The 21,268-nt window shown below is 46.7% G+C and overlaps 2 protein-coding genes across 4 annotated transcripts in view; one reads left to right on the forward strand and one right to left on the reverse strand.

The window, feature by feature from the left end:
* braf (B-Raf proto-oncogene, serine/threonine kinase) overlaps positions 1–10,446 on the forward strand; it is a 154,042-nt gene extending 143,596 nt beyond the window's left edge. For all 3 annotated transcript variants that reach the window (XM_068051074.1, XM_068051075.1, XM_068051076.1), the window contains one exon: positions 6,204–10,446. In XM_068051074.1, the coding sequence (XP_067907175.1) occupies positions 6,204–6,226 (23 nt within the window). In that variant the 3' untranslated portion in view covers positions 6,227–10,446. The remainder of the gene's footprint in view (positions 1–6,203) is intronic.
* A 3,908-nt stretch (positions 10,447–14,354) lies between these two features.
* LOC137379892 (wee1-like protein kinase 2-A) overlaps positions 14,355–21,268 on the reverse strand; it is a 59,960-nt gene continuing 53,046 nt past the window's right edge. Inside the window, exons 10-11 of the mRNA XM_068051297.1 lie at positions 20,420–20,565; positions 14,355–14,511 (exon numbers count right to left, since the gene is read on the reverse strand). Coding sequence (XP_067907398.1) covers positions 14,355–14,511; positions 20,420–20,565 — 303 coding nt within the window. The remainder of the gene's footprint in view (positions 14,512–20,419; positions 20,566–21,268) is intronic.

A 21,268-nucleotide genomic window follows, 5' to 3' on the forward strand; every position in this document is an offset into this window, starting at 1 on the left:
GGGTACTGCCTGTGTTGAGTTTGCAAGTTCTCCCTGTGACCGCGTGGGTTTTCGCCGGGTGCTCTGGTTTCCTTCCACAGCCAAAGACTTGCAGGTTGATAGGTAAATTGGCCATTATAAATTGCCCCTAATATAGGTAGGTGGTAGGGGAATTGAGGAAAGGTGGGGATGTGGTAGGAATATGGGATTAATGTAGGATTAGTATAAATGGGTGGTTGATGGTCGGCACAGACTCGGTGGTCTGAAGGGCCGGTTTCAGTGCTGTATCTCTAAATAAAAATAAAGACCGAGACTGAAAGGAAGGTTTTTCCATCTATCCTTGTCTACAAAAGAGGAGGCCAAAAGAACTGACAGCTCTTGTGAGTTTGGCTTTTTGAAGCCCTTTCATTGACTGTTGTGGTGAGGGGGAAAGAAGAGACCTGAAGACTCTGGATGGAGCTGTTTTGTTTCAACAGGGAGCTCCTGTGTTTAACAGCATTGAATAGGAGCTCTCTCCCCACCCCAGTGACCTAGCTTGGGGTAGCTGGAGCTGCCCAGGTAAAGAGACTTTCCCTTTTCTGTTTTCCCTCAACACCGGAAACAAAGTGTTCCTGGCAGCTTACAGCTGTCCCCAGGTGAAGACATCGCCCGCCACCACCCCCACCCCCCCCCCAAAACCAACTGGAAGATCAGCGAGAGGACTGCCTTAAAGCAACATCTGCAAAGAGACTGATTCCTCCTCACCTTCCTCTCCTTCAGCCTCTCTCCCTTGTCATAACCTCAAGCAGACTATTTGTGGGACAATTTGTTACTATTTTTTTTCCCCCTTTCTCTCAAACTCTATTTTATTCAACGGTGGGTGTGACTCTTCTACCCTGTGGCTTCACAGTCCTCTCCGGTGGTGGGGCCTTCCTATGCTGCAGCCTCTCCTGTATCCCTGTCACCATTTAAAATCTTGACATCAAAGCATAGGTTGAAGAGTTACACCTACCCAACTATGACTATTGAGGCTTGCATTAAGGCAATGGCCATTGTCACAGCCTCAAATATGTACAGGAAGGCAGTGTTTTGCTGAAGACCGAGTGGGCAGTGGCCCTGGCCCTGAGCAGAAGGCTCACCGTGGGCGGGACTTACCTGCCAGTGGACCCTCTGGACGCCACTGCACAGTGTGTGATTCTATCGAACATCCTGTCCTTTATTCCTGATGAGCTCTTCCTCCCCCACCTGCACCATCTGGGGAAAGTGAGGTCGGGGATCACCCCAGACCCGCTCAGTCTGCGGGAGAACAGCCTCTGGCATGTCTACTTCCGCCGGCAGCTATTTATGCAGCTGGCCCAGGAGGAGGTCTTGGAGGGCCAATTTGATGAGTTCCAGGGGGCGGCCTACCGCATCTTCTGGACCTCGGACAGGGCGCGTACCATGCTTGCAAGGAGGTGGGGCACGTTCGTAAGAACTGCACCAACCTCCCGGCCGCCACCTCCACCTCGATGACCCAAGGTGGCGCCGCTGCACCTCTGCCCACTCCCCCAGACCTCCAACAGACACCACTCACAGCCTCCGGCGGGGAGTGGGGGGGTGCTCGTCTGAGTGGAAGGAAGACGCAGAGAAAGAATAAACACCGAGAGACGCGTCCCCTGGACACCGTGGCACAGCCCAAGGCCCGATCCCGGGGAACCCACTTGCTCCAGGACTGGGCTCAGGCCCAGGGTAATCAAGCAAAAGGAGGGTGTGGAGGCCTTTGGTGACATGGAGGTCTCTGAGCCTCCGCACCCTAGTGGGAAAAAGAGGAGAAAGCACCCCTCCACAGAGGTAACTCAGGGCCCTGAGGCGCAGGGCCCATCTGCTGGAGGGGAACTGTCTCCTAATTGGGGTCCCCAGGTTCCCCCTGACACCACCACCATCAAGGCTGTAAAGCCTGGGCAGATGCTCCCTACTCCTCAGGATGGAGGGGAAGGGGAGACCCTGATACATGTGGCCCCTCTTGAGGGAGCAGGTGGAGCCCTGATTGTGGTGGGGGAGACTGGGGACGCTCCTGGAGAAGCCTTACCATCTGCCACTGGGTTGGGTAACCTGAGCGGAGGGGAGGGTGCGGTCCCGAAGGGTCGGCCCTCCCAGCCAAAATCCACTCCCGACCAGGATGTACACGACCCGGTTATGGGTGAAAATGCTGCCCCAGCTGCTAGGCCTGTGTGTGCTGGCCTCCTCTCTCTCGGTCCGGTCCCAGCTCCGGCTAGATTTCCGGAGTCAGGAATTACCTTCTCCCCTGGGCCGCTCATTGGCCTGGGGATGGAGGTGGGGGGGTGGGTGGTTCCTGGACCACTGGCACCTATAGGCTCCAGTTCCACAGAAGAACAGAGAGGACTCCTCTGCCATTGATCCTGGGGGTGGGATCGTGACGGAGGCGCAGCCAAATGTCGGTTGAGGGAACTGATCAGCTCCCTCGACATGGTGGACATTTGGCGGAATCTCCATCCCAATCCAGCACCTTCACCTGGAGGAGGATGGTCCCGAATCGACCACCTCGACATTTTGCAGGCGTATGTCTCCCGCATCTCGGTGGCCTCCCCAGGGCTGGTGCCGTGCTCGGACCACCATCTGGTGTGGGCAGAGTTCGTTCTTGCTGCTGGAGGATGAGCGATTCCGGGAGTCATTCTGTCAATTCTGCGCTGACTGGTGAAGGAAGCGGGGTGGCTTCCCCTCCTTGAGGCTACGGTAGGATTGGGCAAGACTCACAGCCGTGTCTTCTGTCAGGAGTACGTGAAGGGGTCGACCAAGAGGCGGAAGCAGAGATCGTGCGCTGAGAGAGAGAGAGAGGTGCTCGACTTGGAGTCCCGTCTCGGTCAGGGCGTCGCGGACCCTGCCCTGTGGCAGGCGTACAAGGAGAAGGGCGCTCTGAGGGACCTGCAACTCATAGGGTCCCAAGGCGCCTACGTGAGGTCATGGATCCAGATCCTGGAAGATTTGGACCGCACCTCGCCCTTCTTCTACTAGCTGGAAAAATGGCAGAGGGTCCATAAGCAGCTCGTTTAGCTGCTGGCCGATGACTGATCCTACGTCACGGATCCAGAAGGAATGGGCCTTTTGGTCCATACCTATTACGGCACGTTGTTCTCTCCGGATCTGTCCGGCGAGGACACGCGCAAACGTTTGTGGGAGGACTTGCCGAAGGATTGGAGCTCCGCTCACATTGGCGGACCTGACCGACACCCTCCACCAGCTCTCAAGGGACAAATCCCCAGGGCTGGACAGGCTGACCGTGGAGTTCCTCAGGGCGTTCTGAGATGCCTGGGGGATGATTACACGCAGGGCCTGGGGGCATGTCTGGCGACTGGGAAGATGCCCCTCTCGTGGCGCAGGGCGGTCATCGTCCTGCTGCAGAAGAGGGGCGATCTCCATTTACTTAAGAACTGGTGTCCAGTCTCCCTCCTCAGCACAGGTTATAAGATCTTTGCCTGGGCTATGTCTACCCGCTTGGGCTCCGTGCTGACCCACATGATCCACCCTGACCAGTCTTACACGGTCCTGGACCGGTCCATCCAGGACGACATTCACCTGGTCCGTGACCTGATCCATCTTTCCCAGAGGACTGGTCTGTCGGTGGCCTTTCTCTCCCTTAGTCAGGCGAAGGCGTTCGACAGGGTAGATCACGAATATATTTTCAGGACTCTGTGTGCGTTTGGACTTGGGCTGCATTTTGTGGTCCGGGTCCGACTTTTATATACTGCCGCAGAGTGTAAACGGGTCCCTTGATGGCGCCCCTTTGCTTTGGGAGAGGAGTTCGTCAGGGATGCCCCATGTCCGGTCAATTGTATACCATCTGCGTGGAGCCATTCCTGTGCCTGCTTTGCAGGAGGTTGACAGGTTTGGCTCTGCGCGGGCCAGCCATGCGGGTCGTCCTCTTGGCTTACACGATGATGTGCTCCTCACGGTCACAGATCCCGTTGACTTGCGGAGGATGCGCGAGCGCCAACAGACCTTTTCTGCCGCATCCTCCGCAAGGACCAATTGGGAGAAATGTTCCAGACTGCTGGTGGGTCAGTGGTGGGTGGACTCCCTGCCAGGGGAGTTGACACCTTTTGCGTGGAGCACGATGCATCTCCTCTATCTGGGAGTCCACCTTAGCCCTGCTGAGGAAGCCTGGCAGGAGCTGGAGGTGAAAGTCACCTCTCGGCTGGGGCACTGGACAGGACTGCTCCGAGTGCTTTCCTGCAGGGACCAAGCGCTGGTCATAAACCAACTGGTGGCCTCGATGCTGTGGTACCTGTTGGTCACTTTGGTCCCACCCCCTGCATTTGCTACCAAGATGCAGAAGAAGCTTGTCGATTTCTTCTGGGGCAAGAGGAAACGCTGGGTCTCTGCCACGGTCCTGAGTCTCTGGATTGAGGAGGGTGGCCAGTCGCTGGTGTGCATCTGCATCCAGGCTGCGACTCTCCGCCTTCGGATCCTGCAGAGATACCTGTACACAGAGTGTCCTCCCAGATGGTGTGCGCTGGCAACGTATTTTTTCTGCTGGGGCGCTGCCTTCAAGACAACATGCAGCTCCCAGCAGAGAACGTTAGCTGCACCTCTCTGAAGGAGTTGCCTGTCTTTTACCGGGATGTATTCCGAGTCTGGAACTCTCTTGACGGAGAGCACCTTGGCAGTCCGGGCGGCTGGCTCCGGGGACAGATCGACGGGCAGGGAGTAGCCCAGGACGCCCCTCACTGCGGGCGACGAGAGGTCTCGGGAGTGCGGAGCGCTCCCGGCTGAGCTGACCCCCACTCGGCCGGAACTGGTCGTCGGACCCAGGTCCCAAAACCCTCCCGGGGAGCCAGTCCCGCACAGCCTGAGCCGCCTCCCGGAAATGCCCTCCGTGCCATTCCACACGGCACGGAGGGGTTTCCTGTACGGGCTGCTCCTGCACACTTTCCACTTCCTCGCCCTCGTCAGCCGCCCAGACACGTCATGGCAGTCCGTGTTGCCATCTGGCAGTGAGGGGAGACCCCGGTGGAGGTGTCTCTACGCGCGAGTCCTCCCCCTTTACATCGGGAACCTGGAGTGGAGGGTGCTGCACAGGGCAGTCCCGTGCAGTAGACTTTTAAGCAGGTTCATGGACTCCCAGGCCGCTTGTAATTTCTGTGGCCTGGATGAGTCAGTGTTCCAGGTATATATGGAATGTGTGAGGTTGAAGCCCCTTTTCAAATATTTAATGGGGCTGCTTCTCAAGTTTTGGCTGCACTTCAGCCCCACGCTCCTGATCTTTGGGCACCCGGTGTGTAGGAGGGGGGTTAGGCTGGGAAGAGGATCTCCTCGTTGGTCTGCTTCTGGGCCTGGCCAAGGTGGCAATTCACAGGTCCAGGCTGCGGGCAGTCGGGGACCGTCCGCTCTGAATGCCTGCCCCTTTTCTGCAGTTACGTTCACGCCAGGAGAAGGAGCATGCGGTATCCGCCGGTTTGCTTGACGCCTTCCGCGATCGGTGAGCACCACAGGGACTGGAGTGCATCATCAACACTGAAAGTACTATTTTAATTTGACTTTCTGTTTTATTTCTGATTTTATTAGTTATTTATTTAAAATGTATATAAAGGGGGCCTTGGAATAAAGCCAAAAAAAAAAACAGGGTTAGGTACAGAGTAAAGGTCCCCATCAAACACTCCCAGGACAGGTACAGCACAGGGTTAGATGGCGTAAAGGTCCCTCTACACTGTCCCATTAAACTCCCAGGACAGGTACAGCACAGGGTTAGATGGCGTAAAGGTCCCTCTACACTGTCCCATTAAACTCCCAGGACAGGTACAGCACAGGGTTAGATGGCGTAAAGGTCCCTCTACACTGTCCCATCAAACACTCCCAGGACAGGTACAGCACAGGGTTAGATAGCGTAAAGGTCCTTCTACATTGTCCCCATCAAACTCCCAGGACAGGTACAGCACAGGGTTAGAAAGCGTAAAGGTCCCTCTACACTGTCCCCATCAAACTCCCAGGACAGGTAGAGCACAGGAAGAGACCGGACTGGATTCAAGACGGGTCTCAGATTAAAGGTCACTGTGTGATTTTAAAAAAAATTAGATATAGCACCGTCCTCCTTCCACTCCACCCCCACTTAAAAAAAAACAGGTTAGGTACAGAGTACATTGCAACCAATCACCTACAGTGCCAATACTGACTGAGTTAGACTGTGAAAACTGCAATTATTACTCTTTGGGAAGCTAATCCTTAAACCCAACTCCATTTTCCTTTGACAGGAGAGTTTACTGCATTCAAATAGATGGAGCTTTATCACCACCTGTCGAAGCAGGTGTCTGCCATCGCGTCTTGTGTCCTCTGAGTTGTTCTAGGATTTAACCTGCAAAACAAAAACTACAGCTGTTGATTGAGCTGCCCAAGACCCGTTTGTATCATTTTTAAAGACAGACTCTGCCGCTAGTTTCTGCGAAGCTGCAATTTTGAAATTGCTTGACGCACAAATACAAGTCCCCTCTAACCAGCTGTGGAAGCTGGGTGCATTGGTTGTCTCCCACAAGGAAGAACAAAGTGGCTTCTCTGCTTGGAGTTGCTGGGGAGAGGGTCAGGGGTGAAGAAGAATCGTTGGTAATCGGGGGGCAGGGGATGGTAACAATAGAGTGCAATCCTCGTGTGGCGATTGTATCCCCAGCACCCTTTTGTTGCCTCTCTGCCCCAGACGTGGTTGTGCAATAACCTTATTTATGACCAGGTGAGCCCTGTTACAATAGAATGGGTCTGTAGTCAGACGACTTGATTGGCCAGTGTCCCTCGGTCACCTGTGCAATGGGGCGCGGAGACGCTTTTATTTATATGTGTTTTATAATTTATTCGTCCTTTTCCGCCAAGAGCTCACCACACTATTCCTGCCACTTGGTATTCCTGCTGCTCGGATTCTCTGACTGATGCTTTTGTCGTGGATAATCTTTTTGTTTCCTCCCCCTCACACACACACACACGAGTTCTTCACGGTCAGCTAGAAATCGGAATAGTTGGCCGCCAGCACAAGAAGAGAGTTGAGTCAGTGGGCTATCACTGTTTACCTGTAGGAGGCCTTCTCAAAAGTCTTTTCCTTCTTGCACTCTCTGCTGTTCAGGTTCCAATGGCTGATTGAAGTGGTTCATTGACATGTTGGGTGAAATTAGTTTGTTTTATTGCTCTTGCCCTCCAAGCGGTAATGGGGCAAGTGTTTAATCCTTGAGCTGAATCATGGGACAGGTTTTAAGTATAGGCCTGGGAGCCACACACTGAACACCGGTCCCAGCTGAAATTGTTCATCTCTTCTGGGACAGACCAACAGTATTACCACTCCTTGACTAGGAAGGAGTAGAGGGACCAGGGATCCCACTCCTGATTACTGTCTAGTGACCTCTGGTGGGTGACGGCACTGTGGGCTTGTCAGGACAGGGCAGGATTGGACGCAGCTGTGATGTTCTTGGTTGTGGAATAACCTGCTGGCAGTCCCTGTTAAGGTGCCCAGGTACAGGTGGTTACCTGTGGAACAGTATCACAGGAGGAAGGAGGGAGAAAAATTGGGAGGGGGCTTGAGATGATTCAGCTTTTTAAGTGAGTGTTCCCCATCATTTGGAGTCACTGGTTTGATGAACCACTGATTTTGTTGAAAGCTGTGCTCAATATCAGCAACATCAGTAATATTGAAGGGTGGAGCAAGGTGATTTCCAATATTTGGCCATGTTATGTCACTTGCAGCCTTTCCATGTGGCTGCTTCCCTTGTCCACTTTCCAGGAGTTTTGCATTGAACTATTTGAGGGACTGGTTGGCCCAAGAACACTTTGCCTCAGACATGTGCAAAATACCTGCAGCTGATAAACCAGAGCAGTGCAGCCACTCCGTGTCCACCTGGAGGCCTTTTGGGCCTGACCCATGATTCTCCAGTTGATTCCTTCACTAAAACAGCAGAGCTCAGAGCCTAGTGAACCTCTGATATATCGGACCTGGCACTAACTAGCTGCCCTTTTCCATCTTCTTACACTTAACGATTCACAAACGTTGGACAATAACTATGAGCGAATGCCGATTGCCCCGTTAACCTCGTCTCTCTGATGTCTTGTTTTCCCATAGTTCAGCATTCAACCCCCCCCCCTTGTCTCCTTCACCTTACCCAGATATGTGTTTTAAACCATTAGACAAATAAGTTTTGTTCTGAAATCTGATTTTAAAGTTACTTTTTATTTGTCTTCCTCTTCATACCAGGACAGGGTAAGTTGTGATCTGATGGTTATTTGCAGCATTGAGAGGGTAAAACTCTGCCATTCACACCCATGGAAGGGTATGTGTTTGGTACCAGACCAGTGTATTCATCTTGGAGCTCTGTCCATGATGCTGATCTGATCTCTTATTGCAGCAGATCATTAATGGCACTGATCATTCCAACTTGATTGATACTGTTTACTGAGGGTGGGTGTCCCTAAGCTGCAGAATACAACATCTTTGCTGATTCTAATTGTACTTGAGTCGTAGCTTGAATTGCCTCTTTTAAAAAGACTTGTATATTTTATTTCAACTGAAAGGGTATTCCCTGGTTTCATTTCAAGTTAGGAGCTTGAAAAAAAACAAAATCCTCTCCAATTGGAACGATGGTGCATTAACCATTCCCATTGGTCCTGTGCTGTTATTGCCCAATATAAGATACAGTGCAGAATCTTGGAAGTGATGAGTGTTTAAGTTGAGACTCCCTGGTTTGAAATCTGCTACAGCTGGCATGGAGTTTCTGGACCTGCCTGCATGGCACTCTTGTCCATTTTAGTTCCAATTGTTGGATAGGCTGTTGGTGAAAATCTTCCTGCTTTGGAGAAGATCTGACGTACCTCGACAGACTGGGCGTAGCGCTGCTTGGGCCATGTTTTTGAGTTGTGGATCCCTGTTGGGACAACTCTAGATCGATAAAGCTCGTCTCTCTAAGTACCAGTCTCTTCCAGGAGCTGTGTCTTGCACTTTATTAGCTGTTTAGACTGCAACCCTGGAATGTACCAAAAGGCAGCATCACAGTGGCCCTGCTTGCACACTCTTTAAAACAACAGGCACCAACTTTAGTAGCTCAGTTCTAAATAGGTAAGACTTGTAAATCTCACCAGGATGACCATGTGGTGGTGCCAACTAACTTGAAGGGGAGGTAGTTCGTCTCCTATGCTGGGCCCAGGAGCAGGTAGTGCTAACCTGCTGTGTGTCTGGCTGTATACTGCCCCAAAGCCTCTGTAGGCAAAAGTGACCATACCCGCAAATGTAGCATCAGAGCGAGTATGACCTGCTCCTCTCATGCAGCACACACTAAAGAGTCCAGCACATTTCTGAACTGTGGGGCCTGTCACCTGGTCCTTCCACTGGATAGAGTTCAGGCAAAGAAACAAAATAACTACACTGAAGATAGCAAAATCCTCAGCTGTTTGCAGCTGATTTGTTTTCACAAGTTGAGTTTGCAAGCACTGTGTTTCATTCACACTTGAGTATTTCTTCCTCCAACTGTTTCCCAACCCCCCTCCCCTCCCCAATTGCCCCAAAGATGGTGATAATTGGAGTTAGGGCTGTGTGGTTTAAGTTTTGATGACATGACGAGGCTTAGCTTCTGAATGATTCATTGCTTTTAACATTTTGTAATGTACTATTTATAATATATATGGGAGGGTTAAAAATCTGTTTAGGCTAATGCTCAGCTATGGCAGTGAATGAGAATCTGGGGGAGTGGATCGGCTGGCCGTTAGAGAATTCACCCCATTGTTCCATCCTGACCTCAGAAGCTGAATATTTCCTTGTGTTGCAATGACATTTTGTACAAAGAGGTAACCAGGTTTGGAGGGTGTGAGATGAGCAGCTAGGAGTGTAGGGAGCCAGGGTTTGTACTGTGAAAACAATATAGTGTAAGTTTTTAAACCATTTCTACCCCTCAAAAAAAAAATGTAGGTACAATATAATCATACAGCACAGGAGGAGGCAACTAGCTGGCCCATCTTGCCTGTAGCAGCTCTTTGAAAGAGCGATACACTTTTCCTCTCCTTTGGTACAGTCCTCAATATCTTGATCCTTTGCATATAACTTTTTGTTATTACTCTGGGGACAGGAATTCATTGCTTATTTCACAAGGAGCTGACTCTAGTGCCATATCCAACACCTGCCACTTCATAAAAGGTGCAGCAGGCTCCTCGTTAGAAAAGGGTAATTGTCCCACATTCATGTTCTTTCTAGAAATTAGAGACATCATAGCTTCAAGTAGTCAGTCTTCTAATTTCATCTTGGATCAGTGCAAAGACTAAACATGCCCATAGTCATTGCATTCTCCCCCTCCTCTGTACCTTAGACTCTCACCTGTAAATTTGTACAATGGAATATATTGTCAGTTTGCTATAGAGCATGGATACAAAATTTTGATAGATAATTCAAGAAACCTTATTCTGTGTAAAGTTATTTAAGACTGTATTATAAAAGTTATATGTATGTGAATATGGAAAACACTATAATAAAGGACCTGCATGGAACTTGGGGCTGTCTCTCGCCTGTTCTTAAGTATCTGTCAGTTATTCTCTACTTCAGTTATGTAGGTTGGTCAGGCTCTACAATGCCTTGTGGAAAAAGGCAGCCCCCTGTGTCACATAATTCCACCCCCCCCACACACACACAGACCATTCACTCCCTACTCCTTTGAGAATTTCTTGGAAAGGGAATGAGTTCTGCATAGTCCAAGAGCCTGTTGCCAGGCTGGATAGAAATGTGCAATTGCCCAGCACTGCAGAGCTTGGGCTCCACTGAGCAACCATTCAATATTTGGCTCGCCCAGCCAGTTTCCAGATGAAAAAAAAAAATCAAAGGAAACAGATGCTTTAGACGCCATGCCCAGGAATAGGGACTGGTGCAATCCCCTTTCATGCTAGGACACTCAGGCTTCCAGAATAATTATTTGCCCCTGGAGTAACATGACCTATTAATTCAAGTTGATGCTTACTGCACATATAACAAAACATCCAAGGCACTTCAGAGGCATTATAAAACAAAATGACACCAAGCTACAAGATATTAGAGATGATCAAAAGCTTGGTCAGAGGTAGGTTTTAACAAATATCGCTCAGACAAGCAAAGAAGAGAGGGCAGAGAGTGGTTGGTGCCTAGGCACAGCCACCAATGGTGGAGCAATTAAAATCAGGAATGCAGATAACTGACAGTTGTAAGGGTGGAGAAGATTACAGATGGAGGTGCCAGCTCATGGAAATTTTGAAAACAAGGCTGAGAAGAAAAAAGGCATTGGTGAAACAGGTGCCAATGTAGGTCAGCAAGCACAGGGGCTGATGAGTGAACAACATTGGTGCTACTTTCAATTAAACATTTTGTATCCCTTCCAAGTTTGGGAGACTCCTCCCTCTTACTCATTAGTCAGTATTCAACATATTCCACTAGACATATTGTTAACTGTTTATTACTCAGCAGTAAGCCTAGAACTAGCCCCAAATTAGAACATTTCAGTTAAAAATTGAGCCGACTCCAATCCTTGTCCTAGGTTTCCATGTGAACCACAACTGCTCATCCTCCCATTGCCAAAACCGTTTGCATTTGTTCTTTGAAGGATGCCATGGATGAAGGAGAACCCATTGACATACTGTACTTGGCTTTCCAAAAGGCATCTGGGGCAGCACAGTGGTTAGCACCGCAGCCTCATCGCTCCAGGGACCCGAGTTTGATTCTGGGTGCTGCCTGTGTGGAGTTTGCAAGTTCTCCCTGTGACCGCGTGGGTTTTCACCGGTTTCCTCCCACAGCCAAAGACTTGCAGGTGAAAGGTAAATTGGCCATTGTAAATTGTCCCTAGTGTAGGTAGGTGGTCGGGAATATGGGATTACTGCAGGGTTAGTATAAATGGGTGGTTGTTGGTCAGCACAGACTTGGTGGGCCAAAGGGCGTGTATCTCTAAATATAGATAAAAAAGTCACTGCACAAAGTAGGAGCTCATAGGTAGGGGTGAATATATTAGCATGGATAGAAGATTGACTTGCAGAAAACAGTATGCATAAATGGGTCCTTTTCTGACAGCTGGAGTATAATATGGGAAAATGTGAAGTTGTTCACTTTGGCAGGAAGAATTTTTAAAAAAGCAGAGTATTACTTAAACAGAGAATGCCTGCAGAACTCCAAGGTGCAAAGGGATCTAGGTGTTCTAGTGCATGAGTCACTAAAAGTTAGTATACAGGTACAGCAAGTAATAAAGGATAGCATTTCATTTGCCTCCTTTGAGAGAAGTTATGCAGGGCATTAGTGAGATCACAGCTTGAATAGTGTATGCAGTTCTGGTCTCCTTATCCAAGGAAGCATGTGAATGCATTGGAGGCAGTTCAGGAGGTTTACATGCGAATGTACGAATTCAGAGCAGGACATTCAGCCCTTTGAGCCTGCTCTGCCGTTCAATAAGTCAACAGCTGAACTGATTACTCCACATTTCCACCTACCCCTGCTAATCTTTCACCTTATCAAGAATCTACCTCTGCCTTCAAAATATTCAAAGACTCTGCTGCCACTGCCTATTGAGGAAGAGAATTCCAAAGACTCAACTGAAAAAAATTCTCATCTGTCTTAAATAGGGACCCCTAATTCTAGATTCTCCCACATGGGAGAATATCCTTTCCACATCCACCCTGTCCTGACCGCTCAGGCTCTTGTATATCGAGTTTATATTTTATAGGTTTACTACATTGATAGAAAAGACAACCTGCTCATTCCAGCTAAGTTTGGACAGACTGGGTTTGTTTTCACTGTTTAGAAGAGTGAGGGGAGACTCAAAATGAAATATACAAGATCCTGAACAATCTTGACAAGGTGGATGTGGAAAGGATGTTTCCTCTTGTGTGGAGTCCAGAACTCAAGGGCATGTTTTAAAATTAGGAATCACCCATTTAGGACAGATGAGAAATTGAGGGTTGGGAAACTTTGGAACTCTGCCTCAGAAGGCAGAGGAGGCAGGGTTATTGATCATTTTAAGGCAGAGGTAAATAGATTCTTGTTAGACAAGAGAATCAAAGGTCATCAGGGGTAGATGAGAGTGTGGAATTCAAGACAAACAGATCAACCACGATCTTATTGAATGGCAGAGCAGGCTAGACGGGCTGAATGGCCTACTTCTAATTTGTATGCAAGTAAAATACCATTCCGAGCTGGATTGTTTCTGCTGTAGGTCTTCTGCAATCTGTCGCCTCAAAAAAAAACAAACATTCAGGCCTTCGGAGTCCTGGTTACACATGTAAATTCATCACCACACTAAAAAAATCAAATCCAAGGTTCAGGGAAAATCCCAGTATTCATCCTTAATGAAATTTAAAAACAAGCTCGTGTTTCTATAGCACCCATCAGGGTAGGATATCCTAAGATGCTTTGCAGCCTTTGACCTGCAGCCACTGTTGGAGGAGTTTTTGAGGACCAGTCATAAAACAGGAGCAGCAGCAGGTTTGGGGAGGGCTCCAAGAGCAGAGATTTCCAATACTGGCTAAGCCACAATGCAGAACTAGAATCTATTAATGATTGAAGCCCAGGCAGGAATATGAAAATTAAAACTTTAATTACAGTTGAATTCTCCACAGAACTCAATTATCCATTAAAATTAAATAAAGTTAGATAAAAGCAAGTCTATTCCATCTTTTTACAGTAGAAATGAGACATTTTCCTTCTAAATATGTACCACTGAAGAAAGATTCTGCTTCCCCTGTACAAAGATTAGGCCTGCCACACCTCTCTGTACAGGCTTACTCCAACCTGTTGAGGGGCTGGAATGTCCCACAACTAGTGAGGAGCTGGCAGAAGCTCAAAACCAAACCCACTGAATGGGACAAGTCTGCTCAGTGACATTTCTAAGCAACACAGACAGATATATACACAACCCAGACTCATTGCAAACACTTTTGATGCCTCAAGTCCACTCAAAAAGTGTGTTTCTGGAGCCTAAAATGAGACAAAGTTACTGCTGCATTAGCGGAACTTTTAAAAGCAGTTCAGAATATCCAACGAGTGGTTTATATCTAAAAAGGAGACAGCCAGCTCCTAGAGATCAGAAATAAACATGCAGATTTCAAAGCTCAACATTATAGGTTACAGAGGCCATTTTGAATTACAGAATATAAAAATATTCAAAGCAAGAGTTCCTGTTACATATTGTCATAGTGTACAGTTATCAAGGGCTAAAAATGTTAGGTGACCAATATTTACATTTGGAGTCTTGGTTTAACAAAGAGAGTCAAACTTCTAGTTTACTCTTAAATCAATCTACCTAAAACAGAAATTAAGACAGTAGAAACCACCTATTGCCCTACTGAAGGCTGTCCAACCAGTTTAACAAACAGCCCACCAGGCTGCTGCCATGTTGTCATCAGCCTCTTCTCTGCTCCCCTACCCCCTGTTTGGACAGCCCTCAGTAACCAACACAGTTGAAGCTCACTGAACGGCTGCTTCTACCTCCCACCAGCCTTTGGCTCCTGTTCTCCGGAAGGATGGGTCTCTTGACAGGATGCAGGGATTTAGGATCAGACTGTGGGAAGCCCTGAGAGAGTCTTGCCTTCATCAACTCCCTAAAAATATTTGAAGAAAAAGCAATAATTAAGGTAATAAAGGCGCCTAAGTACCATTATAATGTCATTGAACTAGAGGCAGAGTTAATTTGTCTCCAGTCAGTGCTGATGTTTTATTCTGAAGTCAGCGTGTCTAATACCAGTCTCCTGCTTGCTCAAGGGGTTAGATTCCTCTAGCTTTGGAGGTCATGTGCAAAAGTACTGGGAGTCATTTGGGTAACAAGCACCAAGTGACATTGTGAAGGCACCCACAGAAATGTCCACACAACTGAAGGAGTATAACCATCACACCAGCTCAACTGGGTAATTTTTAAGGTTGAATGTTGACACTATGACTCAACACTATCTGTCCTTTACAGGGCAGGAGGCTATTCGGCCCATCAAGCCCATGCTGGCTCTTCAGAGCAATCCAATCAGTCCAACTCCCGCTTGATCTCCATAGCCCTCAAGTTTATTTCCTTCAAGTGGCCATCGAATTTCCTTTTGAAGTCATTGTCGACTCCTCCACCACCCTAGTGGGCAGTGAGTTCACCATTAGTTCATGGGAACAGTTTTTCCTTGTCTAACTTATCTAAGCCTGTCATAATCTTGTACATTTCTATTAAATCTCTGCTCAATCTCATTTGCTTTAAAAAAACCCCCAGCTTTTAACAACTTAACTTTGTAACTAAAAAATTCTCCATCCGTGGAACCATTCTGGTAAATTTCTGCACCCTCTCAAGGGCCCTCACATCCATCGTAAAAAGTGTGGTGACCAGAACGGAATGCAATACTCCAGTTGGGGCCTAACCAAAGCTTTATAAAAAAGGTTCAGCATAAATTCCCTGCTTTTAGACTATGCCTCTATTTATAAAGCCCAAGATCCCATATGCTTCACTAACCACTATGTCCTGCCACCTTCAAAGACTGATGCACATGCACCCACAGGTCCCTCTATTCCTACATGTTAGAACTGTGCATTAAGTATATATAGCCTCTCCCTAGTCCTTCTGCCAAAGTGCATCACCTCACACTTGTCAGTATTAAATTCCACCTGCCACCTTCTGCCCACTCCAATAGCCTATGCCCTGTTGCAGACAGTTCATATCATCCTCACTGTTTGCCACACCACCTTTGGCATCAATAAATTGATATTTCACTCTATATTCCAAGTTATTTATAAAGCAAAAAAAGGCAGTGGTTCCAGCACTGACTCTTGGGGAACACCACTGTCTACCATCCTCCAGTCTGAAAACCATTTACTACGACTCACTAAAATAAAAGCAAAATACTGCAGATGCTAGAAATCTGAAATAAAGCAAGAAATACTGAAACCACTCAGCAGGTCTGGCAGCATCTGTGGAAAGAGAAGCAAAGTGAACGTTTCGGGTCAGTGACCCTTCGTCAGAACCCCAGTTCCGAAGAAGGGTCACTGACTCGAAACATTAACTCTGCTTCTCTTTCCAGATGCTGCCAGACCTGCTGAGTGGTTCCAGCATTTCCTGTTTTTACTACGACTCACTGTTCTGTCTTCAAGGCAATTTTTTTTTATCCAATTGGACACTGACCCTCTTAATCCATGAGCCTCAATTTTATACCATAAGAGGTTGGTTAACCTTATCAAATGCTCTCAAAATCCATATAAACATCCACTGCATTCCCTTAATCAACCTTGTTACTTCAAAAAACTCAATTAGATCATGCTCGAGTAATCTCCCTTTTACAAATCCATGCTGACTCTCCTTAAATCAACTCAAACCTCTCCAAGTGTCTGCTGATTTTCTCTCCCCCCCCCCCCCCCCCGATTGTTTGTAAAACCTTACCCACCACTGAAACAAACAGGCCTGTAGTTGCTAGGACTGTCCTTACACCACTTCTTGAACAAGGGTGTCACATTTTCCACCCAATCCTCCGGAACCTACCCTTTATGCAGGGAAGATTGGAAGATTATGGCAAGCCCTTCTGCCATCTCTACCCCCGCTTCCTTTAGTGACCTGGGATGCAAGCCATCTGGACCAGGTGACTTAGCTACCCAAAACATAGCCAACCATTTTAGTACCTCTTCTCCCCCCCCACCCCAGTTTTTACCCGACCATTGCCTCTACTCTCCACTTCTGATATTGACAGTTTCCACATCTGTAGTGAACACTAATACAAAATATTCATTAAGTACATTAGCCTTGTCCTGCTCCTCTAAGCATATATTACCCTTTGTCTAATAGGCCCCCACTCCCCTCTTACTACCCACTTGCTAGTTACATGTAGATGATTTTGGGTTCCTTTTATGTTGACTGCCATTCTATTGTATTCTCCTTGCCAGTCTTATTTTCCTCTTCACCTCCCCTCAACTTATTGTATATAAAATTTAGCTTATTGCTTGAATTCACCTGGCATACATCATACATCCTCTCTTTGTTTCAATTTCTATCATCCAAAGGAGCCTGGCTTTGGTTCACTTACCTTTTGCCCTTGTTGGAATGTACCTGAAGCATCTCTTCCTTAAAGATAACCCATTGTTCCAATATAGCAGTCAGTCTTTGGTTCCAATTTAACCTGGCTAGATCCCTTCTCATCACGTTGAAATTAGCCCCCTTCCAATCTAGACATTCTACCTTACTAATTCCTTGCTTCTCTGCATTACTAGTCAAATTTATGATAGGATCACTCTTACCCAAGTGTTCCCCCACAGACACTTTGTCCTTATTTCTAGCACCAGATCCAGCAATGCCTCCTTTCTAGTTGGGCTAAGAACACATTGAACAAGGAGGTTCTGCTGAACATTTCAGAAATTCCACCCTTTCTTTCCTTTTACTCAAATTATCCCAATTGATATTTGGGTAATTAAAGTCCCCAGCATCACCCTCTATAGTTCTTGCACATCTGATTTCCCTGCAGATTCACTCCTCTGTCAATATTTGGAGGCTTACAGAACACCCAGTAGCATGATCATGCCCATTTGCTTCTCAACTCCAACCAAATGGATTCTGTTCTTGTCCTCTCAAGGATGTCCTCCCTTTCCAACACTGCAATGTCTTCCCTAATCAGTACTGCCACCTCACCTCCCTTTTTTCCTTCTCTATCTTTTGAGAACTTTATATTCTTGTATATTAAGTGCCTAGTCCTCACCATTAAGCCGCATTGCTGTTATTACCACTACATCATATTCCCATATTGGGTTATTTCATGGGGGAACATCGAAACCAAACCCAATCCCTCACCTTCCAACTGCAGCAACTGAACAGATCAAGAGCAGAATCTTGGAATTCTGGCTCTCCCCTCCTCCGTTAGCCTAGGACCAGAGGTCAATTATAGCAGCCAACGAGAGCAACTAAATTGGTCATGATTGCAACCCAATAAGGTCTCAGGTAAGCTAACCAGTTGTATTTACATAGGTGCTAATTCTGCAACACATGAAATTAATGTATAGAGGAGAAAGTTTATCCAGTTATAGAAATTCAATTCCTTGAGCTGAGTTAAGGATCCCAAGGTTTGCCATCTATCAAAGATGGAATGAGTTGTACACAAATGGGAAATTTAAACTAAACTAGAAATCCAAAAGACAGAATGCTGGAATTACAGATCAGTATGTTGAGAAAAGGCAGATCATAGCCTCGAATGTGCAGTGTTCAGAACAGAAGATTACACAGGTGCTGAATGATCAATTGTATTTCTTGCATTTCCTGGTATTTATTTTTTGCAGCTAGATGGAGCAAGACAGAATGAGAACACAAGAAATAGGAGTAGACCATATGGCCCATCGAGCCTACTCTGCCATTCAAAACAATCATGGCTGATCTTAAGACTCAACTCCACTTTCCCGCCACACCCCTCGATTCCAACTCACCAAAAATGTGTCTCAACCTTAAACGTATTCAACGATGGAGCATCCACAACCCTCTGGGGTAGAGAATTCCAAAGATTCACAACCCTTTGACTGAAGTAATTTCTCATCAGTCCTAAATAATCAGCCCCTTATCCTGAGACTGTGCCCGTGTTTTAGATTCCCCAACCAGCAGAAACTGTCTACCCTGTCCAGCCCCTTTAAAAATCTTTTGAATGAGAATCCCTTATTCTAAACTCCAGAGAATGCAAGCCCAAGTTACTCAGTCTATCATAGGACAACCCCCTCATCCCAGGGACCAATCAAGTGAACCTTCACTGTTTCACTGTACTGCCTCCAATGCAAGTATATCTTTTCTTAAATGTGGAGACCAAAACTGCACAATATTCCGATGTGGTCTCACCAAAACACTCTACAATTGTAGCAATACTTCCTTATTCCTTTACTCCAATCCCCTTTGCCTTCCTAATTGCTTGTGTACCCGCATGTTAACTTTCTGTTCCTTGTACAAGCACACCCAAGTCTTTGATCAACACTTAAGTTGCACACTAATATTCGGTTTCTCTATTCTTATAACCAAAGTGCATAACTTCACACTTCCTTACATTATATTCCATCTGCCATCTTGTTGCCCACTCACTTAACCTGTCGATATCTCTTTGCAGCCAGTGTCCTCCCCACAGCTTACTTTTCCACCTACCTTTGTATCAGCAAACTTCAATACATTACTCTCCATCTCTTCATCCAAGTCTTCATATAGATTGTAAATAGCTGAGGCCCCAGCACTGATCCTTACAGCACTCCACTATTAACTGCCTGCCTGAAAATGACCCATTTTAGGCCCACTCTTTGCTTCCTGTCTGTTAACCAATCATCTGTCCATACTAACATATTACCCCAACTCCAAGAGACCTTATCTTGCCTATTAACCTTATGTGGCACCTTATCAAACGACTTTTGAAATCCAGGTATACTACATTTACTGGTTCTCCTTTATCTACCCTACTAGTTACATCCTCAAAAAAACAAATTTGTTAAATGGGATTTCCCTTTAGTAAAGCCATGTTGACTTGTTCTAACCATACTGTGCTTTAAGTGCATTGTTAAGACTTCCTTAATAGATTCCAGCATTTTCCCAATGACTAAGGTTAGGCTAACTGGCCTGTAGTTCCCCATTTTCTCTCCTTTTCTTGAAAAGCACTGTAACATCTGCCAACTCCAATTGGATGGGACCATTCCTGAATCTAAGGAATTTTGGAAAATAGCAGCTAGCAATCTGCAGTGCTTTTAGAACCCCAAGGTGTAGACCATCAGGTCTTGGAGATTTGTCGATTTTAGTCCCTTAAGTTTCTCCAATATTTTTTCTCTGCTAATACAAAATTTCCTTAATTGCCCACTCTTGTATCCCCTAGGTTACTGTCTACTCCTGGTATGGAACTTGAGTCTTCCACTGAAGACCGACAAATATTTGTTCAATGCCTCTGCCATTTCCTCATTCCCCATGATTTCTCCTGTCACTGCTTCTAAGGGACTAATGTTTACTTTAGCTAATTTTTATATACCTATAAAAGCTCTTACAGAAGAACAGTACAGCACAGGAACAGGCCATTCGGCCCTCCAAGCCTGCTCTTGATGCCTGCCTAAACTAACACCTTCTGCACTTCCAGGGCCCATATCCCTCTATTCCCTTCCTATTCATGTATTAGTCAAGATGTCTCAAACGTTGCTATCGTATCTGCTTCCACCACCTCCCCTGGCAGCACTCATGTTATTGGACAGTTTACTCATTCTATTTTTTTCCTTCAACAGTATCTGTAAACTCCTGCTTTACCAGGACTTCAAAACTGGAACACCCTCTCCTGATCATTCATCTCCCTCATATCACACAATATTAAAAAGCAGAGATTGATTTACCCCAATTCAATAGCAGACTTTTAAAAGGACAGATGATTTTCAAGGTGGGTTTGTTGGGCTTCTTATCCCTATTCTTAGACACTTACAATCATGCTAGTCACCTGCATTCTGGGAAATCTTTTGGCTTCTCATTTACTGTCAAGAACCCATGTTTGTTCCACACATTTCCAATACCTCTCCAACATAGCCGTCCTGAAACGTTCCACATTCAGCTCTTTGCGGAGCTGAGAGGCCAACTTCCTGGAATTCCTGTGAAGGACAGGGTGTCTCGTCAGTCCAGCTGAGGATGGTCTCTCTACAGGATTTGGGTGAATCATGAGCTGGATCAGGACAGAACAGAGTCATTATAACAGCAACACTGCCTCATGGAGCAAGATCAGAAACATCTGCTCAGCTGTTGGCAAAAGCAAATCAATGTGTTCAAAGAACTAAAACTCTACATTCTGAATTAAACACCTCAGCAAGTGACTTCTGCAGATCTGTTTTCCAACTTATTCAAATTGATAAAAAGGCTGCCGCAAGTGGTTAGAATGTCACAGCATTAAGCACTGGATACTATCCATTTGAGAGCATATTCTTAATATGCACGACTGAGCACACGAAATTAAGAACACAAGAAAGAGGAGGAGTAGGGCCATGTGACCCCTTGCGCTGCTTTGCTGTTCAATAAAATCATGGCTGAACTTGCATCAATCCCACTTTCCTGGCTATTCCTCTCTCCCTCAATTTCCTTAGTGCTCCAAAATCTATTGACTTCAGCTTTGAATATACTGAAAACTGGGCATCCACAGCCCTCTGGGGTAGAGATTTCCAAAGATCCACAAACCTCAAGTTTTTCCTCATCTCAGACTCAGGACAATGGGGTTGGCCATTTGGGACTATAACAGAGTACTAGATTGACCAGCCAAGGCAAACATCCTCCCAGCATCTACCTGGTCAAGCCCCCTCAGAATTTTACACCTTTCCATGAGCTGAACTGCTCCTAATCTCCAGAGAATATGGCCCACTCTACTCAATCTCTCC

Source organism: Heterodontus francisci, chromosome 18 (genome assembly GCF_036365525.1).
Source record: "Heterodontus francisci isolate sHetFra1 chromosome 18, sHetFra1.hap1, whole genome shotgun sequence".
NCBI classification, from domain to species: Eukaryota; Metazoa; Chordata; class Chondrichthyes; order Heterodontiformes; family Heterodontidae; genus Heterodontus; species Heterodontus francisci.